General features: G+C 38.8%; 1 protein-coding gene across 4 annotated transcripts in view; it reads right to left on the bottom strand.

Annotated features, from left to right (window-relative positions):
• The window catches only part of PPM1L (protein phosphatase, Mg2+/Mn2+ dependent 1L), a 192,304-nt gene that overhangs the window by 8,718 nt on the left and 173,463 nt on the right, over positions 1 to 10,123 (bottom strand). For all 4 annotated transcript variants that reach the window (XM_077826893.1, XM_077826894.1, XM_077826892.1 and 1 more), the window contains one exon: positions 7,978 to 8,139. In XM_077826893.1, coding sequence (XP_077683019.1) covers positions 7,978 to 8,139 — 162 coding nt within the window. The remainder of the gene's footprint in view (positions 1 to 7,977; positions 8,140 to 10,123) is intronic.

Genomic DNA, 10,123 nt, shown 5'->3' with positions numbered 1-10,123 from the left:
AACATAACATCACGGATGGCCCTCCTTTCAAAACAAAGCACAACTTTGTGTTTTTTACTCCTCAAATGAGTCTGACAAACTGTTGTGAACAGAGAGGTCTCCCTTATTTTAAGCAGTTTACCTTCCAGTGAGCCTTGTGTCAATGCTCAGACAATATACAAAGTGAATCTCTAGATTCTGGTTTTAATAAAGCTCTTCTCCTTTTGTACAATTCACCAACAGGTTTCCCCTCATTTGGGAGGATGTAAGAAGGAAATGGAACATTGAAAACACTTGCAGCAAGACCAAAATCTCACTCTCATCAAAAGGCACATATACAAAAGCATTTATGGACACCTCCATCAAGTTGTCTTGGGTGAGCAATAATGATGACGACCCAGAACACTCTTGTTCTGAAAACAATTCAATTCTCCTTCAGCACAGAAAATACAAGGGAGCTGATTGCTTGCTACAAATAGCAGCACCATCCTCAGAGCAAAGGATAATTCATGATGAATGGAGGGGGAGGAGGGGAAAATTATGGTCACACTGAAGTCAATGACAAAATTCCCCTTCTGACTTCAGTGTGGCCAGGCTTTGGTCCTTAAGCAATAAGATTTAAAAAGGAAGTTGGTGTGCTAGGTAACTGTATAATGCTCAAGGACAAGGCATGGAACTAACAGATCAAGATTTATTTATATTTTAAGACACTTTTTGCTCCCTTTAAAACATAAGCATTAAAGTTATGGAAGTTCTTCATCCAAAAAGAAGAAAAATTAGTAAAATTGTCACTTTGTCTTCACTGTGGACTCCACATGCATGAAAAATTCACATTTGACAAATGCAGTCATTTTTCATGATTTGCCAATTGTCCGTAAAAGAATTTTTTTTTTTTTTTTTTTTAACAAATTTGCTATTCAAAATAATATTTTTTGCCTTGCAAATAAATTCCAGCCTATTATTGCTTGCAAACTATTCACTGCAACTATGTTATCCACAACTGATTATTTGGGTTTGCATGACAGGTCACAAAAGTCACATGACTCCCTGTTCTCTAGTTGGATGACCTAATCTTTAAACTATTTCTGCTTCCACTTGAAACTGTATTTCAGTTAATTGATTCTTGGTTAAAGCCTGAAACTTAATTTATGTGAACATCAGTCTGAACAGAACATTTTTGCCTGAATGTTTGCAAAGTGAATAATGAGGGGTATAAGGCAAATTCTATTCAGAAGTCTCAAATATTTGTACATAATTCTCACTCCCTGCCCACCTCCATTGAAGACTGTATAAAATGGTGTCTCAATATTAAGACATGCACAGTTCCTGACACTGGGAATTTCTAAGACTGTATCTGAAACACCTTTTCAAACATACAGTCAATCAAACCCTGGGCAGTTGCTATATGTAATTATACATTTTTGAGTGGCCTCTTGGAACGACATGTAGCCAGTGCACTTATTTGCCTGTGCAGAAGATCCACAGGACAAACTGGGGAAAAAACCAAGACTACAAGAGAGCAAATAGTCAGAATGTAGTCTTGTGTGTTTTGGGATGATAGGAAAAACATAAAATTTGCAATACATGACAGTTAATTTTAGAGCATGCCATAATTCAAGGAATTGTGACCCTGTAATTCAAGGAATGCATTGCCTGTAGCTTTTATTATGCGTACAGAGAAGACATCTGATGCAACAGACTCATTGTATCTACCTATTCTAATATTTACAGCAAGAACTGATGGATACAAAATAATTTTTTTGCTGTCTTTGTAAAGCAATGACTGAAGTTTTTCTATGGCACATGTTGTATACCACAGGGCTGGATGAAAAAGTATTTTTTACTACTTTTAATGTTTTCTGTTTCCATGATTGAAAAGAGAATACTTAAAAATTCTCATTAAAACCAAATATTTTGCATCTCTAACGGTTACTGACGAGGAATAATCCCTATTAACAGAAAAAAAGATTTTGGCAACAATACAAAATTTTGCTTTTTAGACAGCTCAGTTTAAAGGATTATATTGTTCAAGGTGAATAACTTGCATATACATCCGTGACAGTCAATTTGTGGCTCCAAAATTGCATGTGGCTCTTCACAACCCTAAATGGAATTTTTTCAAGGCAAGCATCTAATTCAATGCTTCACAGCCGACTGGGTCTCTGAGCTTCCATCAACATAGCTAATGGTGTACCTATTCCAACCGAAAATCTGCTCCTGTCAGTGGTTGTAGACTGCATTTATGCTACAGGGCTATGCCACCATAGCTATGCTGGTATAGTCTCCATAGTGTAGACCACTGGTTCTCAACCAGGGGTATGCGAACCCCTGGGGTACACAAAGGTCTTCCAGAGGGTACATCAACTCATCTAGATATTTGCCTAGTTTTACAACAGGCTATGTAAAAAGCACTAGTGAAATCAGTACAAACTAAAATTTCATACAGAAAATGACTTGTTGATACTGCTTTATATACTATAAACTGAAATGTAAGTACAATATTTATACTCCAATTGATTTATTTTATAATTATATGGTAAAAAAGGAGAAAGTAAGCAATTTTTCAGAAACACTGTGCTGTGACGCTTTTGTGTTTTTATGTCTGATTTTGTAAGCAAGTATTTTTTAAGTGAGGTGAAACATGGGGTATGCAAGATAAATCAGATTTCTGAAAGGGGTACAGTAGTCTGGAAAGGCTGAGAGCCATTGGTGTAGACATATCCTAAGTTATGATCAAGTTCCGGTGACTTATGCAACACATTATTTCTAAACTATGTGGCAAAGACTCCAGCATTATGTGGCATCTCACTCCCAAAAGCCGTTTCTCCCCTCTCCTAGTCCAGTCAGTCTTGTGTTATTTACTTTGGTATTAGATTTAATTTATTTTAGGCAGCCCCCAAAATTTGTACTTTCAAAGTACTACAAGTTTTGTTCTGACAATGAAGAGCAGCAATGAAGGACTTGTCAGGAGAAGATCGAGGTTTCATTTTTAGGTAGAGAATACAAGGGGGATTTAGCTCACAGGAAGCTGTGAGGTTGTTTTGGGAGCCAGCTGAGGGGTTTGGCATTGAGGAGAAGATTCTTTCCCTCCCGCTTCTGGCTGTGAATAGGAGGGGAGGGCTCACTGAGGTAAGAGGGAAGGCGCTTAATTCCTCATCTCTCACTCCAGCAACCCTTGACAGCATCAAGCCACCCCAGTCCACTCCCACCTCAAGGTCTGCGACTACATCCAAAAGTGACAGATCAGGTGATATTTGTCACCTCAGTATTAAAAGGCCACTGACAGGAAAGTTAACATTTTCTCTGAGCCAATGTTTCACGCTATTGTTTGCGGACTAAGACAGAGATTACTGCATCAGTTTATACCAGGTTCACATTCTGATGGTTGTCTTCTCCACCCCAGGGCTAGGGACTTAACTTTTAAGTGAAATCTCATCCTGCAACACAATTATGCAGCTGCATAACTGTATTATACATGAGGCCCGGATTGTGACACTGCCTTCTAATGATGGAATGTGATGAGGAAAAATTGTAATTCAGCATCATGATGTGGTTATTTTGGATCTTTCTGTAACTGCCTTTGATAAGACAGTAACTGTCCACCTCTTCAAAGGTGGAATCATGGTTTTAAATCATTATAAATGTATTAGCATAAAAATTTTATGATCAGTTAATGGAAAAATGGAGCAAAGAGGGGTAACAGATATATTATAGTACTGCTATAAACTTCATAATTACAATTTTAGCACCCTGTGTCTATGTTATATTTATTATACATATTAAAATCTCAAGGGCTGTTAAGCAATATGTAAAAGTACCTAGCAGAGGTATGGATTGGTGTCTGTGTCGTTAATAGCCCTGTCTACATTATAAAGCAGAGGGTTATATTGATCGTGATAATAAAAACGGGACAATACACAACAGAGAGGAAAACACATTAAGTGAGGCTAGCAAGAGTATTTTTTGTTGAGTTGCAGAGAGCTAGAACATTCATCTTTCTAATGAGACCTGTTCTTCCAAAGAGAAGAAAAAAAAATCAAGAAGTTCAATGTCCTTGTGTAGACAAGCCCTTAGAGATAATCTAGGCCAAAAACACAGGAACAGGGAAGGGAACTATCAGGACAGACCTTTAGAGTTTTAAAGTTTATTAGAAATGTTGGCTAGCTCTTGCTTCTGCTCTGTTCTGGATTTCTGCTCCAAGTAGACTTGCTTATCATCCAGAGAAAAAGGTATTGGTCTAATAACAACAATGATAATTATAATAAAATCTGAAGATAAAAGGAACTCTAATCAAAAGGAAGTATGTCAGAAAAGCTTAAACTCTCAGCTGATCATGCTCAGAATAACCAGAGTGTGCTTCACTGAAATTCAATGAGATTGGGGATTAGAAAAGGAAGGCACAGTTTATGAAAACTGTTCTTTTATTGTTTCATATTCTCTGTGTATATATAAAGTCTGCTGCAGTTTCCACGGTATGTATCTGATGAAGTGAGCTGTAGCTCACGAAAGCTCATGCTCAAATAAACTGGTTAGTCTCTAAGGTGCCACAAGTACTCCTTTTCTTTTTGCGAATACAGACTAACACGGCTGTTACTCTGAAACCTGTTCTTTTATTGCAATTCTTTGGTGGAGGACAAACTACACAGACTGGGTTTACCATTCAGATCTTCTCAATATCCCCTTATTTTTGCACATTATCACTGCCAGATATTTGTCCTTTCTATTGCCATTACTGAGAGTGTGTCCTGCATTTAACATTAGATATTACTGCGGCTGTAACTGCAATTTGTGGATAAAGAGGACTTTGATATTAATTGGGTTCCCTAAAGGCCCAGGGTCACAGCCAGTACTGAAAGAAAAGGAATCAGGAGAGAGGGTTCTATTGAAAACATACCCTGGAGCCTGGGGCACTATGCAACATGCTAAAAAAAAAAACCAAATCCATAACTAACATTCATCCTCATAAAACGAAGGAATTGAGAATGCAGTTGTCTGGTACAAATTTAGAAAAACAGGAATGGGAGGGAATGCTAATAAATACAGTGCTAACAGAAGCCATTCTAAAATCCCATTTTGTGGTGGGAAGTTTTTGGGGGCTTTTTAAGAAGTGGGAAGAAAAGCATCTCAGGAGACTGCACAATCCACTCCCTGATGATAATACTGAGCACTTATCACAGTTTTAATTCACAGATCTCTAAATGCTTTACAATGGGGGATAAGCATGATCATCTCCATTTTACAGACAGAGAAGAGCTTGTGCTAAGGCCAAACATCAGTTCAGTGACAGCATTATTAGGAACAGAAGCCAGGCCTCCTGACTTCCAGTCTGCTGCTCTGGACTATCCTGCCTCCTAAGGCCACCCAACAATGATGTGATTGGCTGCCTGTTTAAGATACAAGAGTTCCAGGTATGGTAATTTCCTGCAATATCCTTGAAAAACCTTACTGAATTAAGTTTAAGTATCCTTGGAGTCTATTGTATTAAATGAATGATTTATGTATTAGTGTTGGCCAAGACTGTATGTAACTTCTGTAGGGGAGAGAGGCGATGTGAACTCTGGGAACTATTATGAACTTCAAAGGACTGTATTGTATAATGTGCCAAACAAAAAATGGACTTCTGGACAAAGCAGTGTCAAGTGGTTTACCTGGGGAATCTCTAGTGGGAGGTGAATGCAAGTTCCCCACCTCTGTTTATGCAAAAGCCCAGCCTTTTGCAGCTATGCCATGAGAAGGGGATCAATGTCGACTGATTACCTGTTCCCAGAGTCTCAAGTTCAAAGGCCCAACTGCATAAAGGAAAGACCAAGCTATTCACGGGGGTGCTAATTCTCAGCTAATGCTGGTATGAATTTGTAGCCACAGAAAAACTTCTTAGCAGTGTCTGAAGGACTGACTCCTATCAGAGCCCTTACTGAAGGTGAGGTGATCTCTGGTAAGCTTATTAGTATATGCATAGGTTATTTTTTGTATTTAATGTTTTCTCTGTAATGCTTCCACCTTAAGAATAAATGTGCTTGCTTAGGAAGAGCTGTGTAGCTATGGGCAATTACAGCTGTTCATAACTTTCCAAGAGACAGCAAAGTGCAGACACTGGCCTGTTTAGGCCGTCTAGCTTACTAGGAGTATCACAGTATAGGCAGGGAACTGTGCAGCCTGGAAAAATCCCTGATCAGGAGGGAAAGATGTGGGTTTCCACCCAAGAGAAATGACAGCTGAGGAGCTGGGAGCCTACAGTGGCTGTCCTTGAGAATCCACGGAGGGTGAATACAGTGCTGTTGCCTTAAACTATGACAATGATGATGGCTAAATGATGGATGATGTCTGAGAGTAAAAATTCATCAGAATGAGGCTCTGGGGCTTATTTTTCTTTAAAAGACAAAGGGTTAAGGAAGATAGAAAAGGTAGATTTGAGCAGCACAAGTACTAGAGACAGAGAATGCTGTCATGGGGTCAATGTGACTGGAGGTCTTTCAAGTGCTGAGACACCAGCATCCCTTGTTATAAAAAACACCCCTGGGAAGATGCCTCTGTCATATAGAATGATCATGATATCCCAAGATAGATGTAAGAGGAGTGGATGACAAGGATGGGGAAGGCACTTTTCTACCACCAAATTTCTTTTCTGCAATTTATCTAGTCTCCTCAGGTGAGGGATGAGCAGTTATAATGGTTTAAAACAAGCATGTCCACTGTATCTTTGTGAATACTCAAGAGACTGAAAAACTATAAGGAGCATCTGCAAGTTTTTGATTCCTCGGGACAATGAACTGTTGATGCACAAACAATTTAGATGCTTCTGCTCATTTACACAGGAATACAGGAATTGCCATACTGGATCAGATCCAAGGTCCATCTAGTTCAGGATCATGTTTCTGACAGTGGCCAGGACCAGATGCTTGAGAAGAACGCAAGAATAGCCACACTGGGTCCATGAAGCCGAGTATCCTGTCTTCTGACGGTGGCCAGTGCCAGATGTTTCAGAGGGAATGAACTGAATCGGGCAATTATTGAGTGATCCATCCCCTGTTGTCCAGTCACAACTTCGAGCTGGAGAGGTTCAGGGACACCCAGAGCATGGGATTGGGAGAAACCCTGCAACAGGCAGAGGTGAGATAATCTGACCCTATGAAGATCTCATTCTAATCCTAATAGTTAGATTGGTTTAAACTCTGAAGCATGTGGTTTTATCTCTATTCCAATACTCTTTGTTAGCATTGAATACTTAGTCCTGCCTGGAGTGCAGGGGACTGGACTAGGAGACCTATCAAGGTCCCTTCCAGTCCTATGATTCAATTCTATGATTAACTAATGTAACTGGATATTCTTGTTATTCATACACATGTCCAGTTCCTCAGTCTTGCTAAATTCTTCGCCTCAAACTACATATCTACCCTAAAACAATATATACCACTCACTAAATATGAAACATCTTCCTAAACCCTTCATGACTGTGGTTCAGAACTAAAGTTATTATCACACAGGTGTTATGTTCTGAAACCACAATTCCAGCTGGCATTCTTGATAGTAGCTTCAGTGGAGGTAGTGAGGTTCAAATAGGTCATGCAGATTCAACTGCCCTCATTCCTAGAGGTGGTCTCTTGCAGCAAAGGTTGTTGGTGTTGTATGGAGAAGCTTGCATTGCTGCTACCACTGATTAAACTATTCTGTGGAGGTGAGCAACTGGGTGCAGTGGATAGGACACTCAATGGGGTGTCAGGAGACTTGGGAGCTATTGCCAGCTTTCCACTGACTTGCCAAGGAATCCTGAACAAATTGCTGTCTCTGCCTCTGATTCCCATGTGAATTTTGAGATCTATGTCTGAGAAATGCTATATAAGTGCTAAATATTCTATACCATATAGAAACTTCATTCTCCAAGATGTCAACCTGGCACCTTTCAGGAGCATACATCACATATGAAAAAAAATTGTGTATTATCTACAGAATAAATTATTAAAGAATGCCTTGTTTGAACTGACAAGTTTAAAATCTTACCAGCTCTTTTAATCCTCTTTCTCTCCTTCAGTTGATAGGGTTTGTGATCATGAGACAAAGGGATAGCATTTCCATCCTTATCACACAGGACTCCCCGTGAATCACCAACATTGGCCACTGTAAGTTCTTTATCTGACAGCAATGCAATCAAACAGGTAGTACCTGAAAAAGAATCAGGAGAAAAAGAGGCAAGACAATGAAAAACATCACCACTAGTTACACTGCAGTTTCTTCAGTTTTTATCTGTACTCAGCAGCCATAGGGAACAGCAGCCGCACATGTATCTGACTGAAACATCTAGTACTTTGATGACAATCTTTTTAATGGCATTGATCAAATGTGACAGTCCATTTTGTCTAACAATATTTTTAATCTATCAGATTTTAACTCTGATAGGCTGGGATTACAGGGTCATTCCCGCAGCACAGCGTCTCTCATCTGCTTTGTCGTTTAGACATTTTTAAAATGACTCTATAGCATAAACCTGCTTGGAAACAGAAACTTCTTCCAGGATACAGCTTGTATTTCTCTCTCATGGGATGATGGGTAAAATAGGTGTTAAAAAATAAGGTGTCTGTTGCTCAGATTTAATAAAATTCACTGGCAGGAGAATGTGCTTCAAATTAAGAAAGGCAGAGAGAAGTTGGGATGGGGGAAATCCCAGTCTAGGCCTGATAGCTGTCTTCTCCTGCTGGTCAAGGAAAGTAATAGGAGAGAAAAGTTCTCTTGGCACAACAGCCTAGTAACAGCCTTACTGAATGGCAGCTACTACTTTAAAAAATGCATTAATAAAATAAATCTGGTCGAAGTATAACCTTCTGTGTTCCTTTACAGAAAGAACAGCTGTCAAAATTGGGAGCTTATGTACATCTGGCCATGCCAACCCTCAGCATTAGATGTAAATAGGTTGTACATCCTCTGCAGGCCAGCTATCAGGGTATAAAGTATGATTTAAGATACTGGTAAGGGCGAACTTGAGGATACGTTGCACTGTATATTCTACAACAAGACAAGAGCGAAGTGGCTAAGGTCACTGTTAGTAAATAAGAGATTTGAAGAATATAGTTTGTTGGTTGTCGTACCAAATAAATAAGGATATGCAGGTATTGTGGCTCATTTGTCCATTTAGTAGAAATGAAAATGAAAAAAAGCCAAGTTTAATCAAGCGACTATTTCATGTTTTCCATTTTTCCAGTTTGGAATCTGATTAACTTGATTTTATGTATAAAGTTTTATATACACATTGTATCTTGTATTAGTTTGGGGAAGGCAAAAGCCAAATATAAAGTCAAACAAATCATTGTGTGACCTGGAGGCCCAGACGAGTTATCTATATGAAGTTTTGTAACAAAAGGTAACTTCAAAATTGTCATTACATTAATGCTCATTGCTTATGGATTACACTTGCACCTATATAAGATGGTATAAATGCTCCAAAACACTTCAGAATCACAGAAATAAAACAAGAATTTGAGTTTATAAAAAGAGAGCCTGCAAAATAAATAAAAATGAACAACAGTTTGCAGTCATGAACCCCACAACCTATCTGTCAGCTAGGTAAATATTGTACTCCATTTTTGCACTGTTGCACTTTCAGTTTGGTTTGCACAATTTATTTAAAGGTTTGATTTTTGTTGCTTAGTCAGATGGTTTTGGTAAATGTATTTTCAAACAAAAAGCAATTGTTAGTTATCCATCAGTTCAATTCAAACCTTATTTCTGGCTTTGTTACTGTTTCATAATAAAAACCATTTATAATCCATTTTAGTCCATTATGATTCATCACTGCATGTAACATAAAATCCTTTAAATAAAGCTAAAATAATTCATACAGTTTTACAAAAATATATAATGTCCCACTTCCACCATCCATAAGCAATACTGTACTGCTCACAGTCTACCCCCATCCTCCCCTCCACAGATTAGCATGTTTGAGACTCAAAATATGAACAATAGGCATCCCAGACAATATTCCGCAGTGTGTGAGCGTTCTCTATGGGGCACCTTGCTGGCTGCTCAAATCACCAAGTCTCTGTGCCCTACCCTCACACCCATTGTTAAGACTTACTCCTTTAGTCTCACAAATATTGGGCAGAGCACAGAATGCAGCTATAATGGTCGGGATGGTTTTTTATGTTGCTTCCAA

The sequence above is a fragment of the Eretmochelys imbricata genome, chromosome 9 (genome assembly GCF_965152235.1).
Source record: "Eretmochelys imbricata isolate rEreImb1 chromosome 9, rEreImb1.hap1, whole genome shotgun sequence".
NCBI lineage: Eukaryota > Metazoa > Chordata > Testudines > Cheloniidae > Eretmochelys > Eretmochelys imbricata.
Note: the sequence above shows the minus strand (reverse complement) of the source record. Positions and strands in the feature narration are given on the sequence as shown.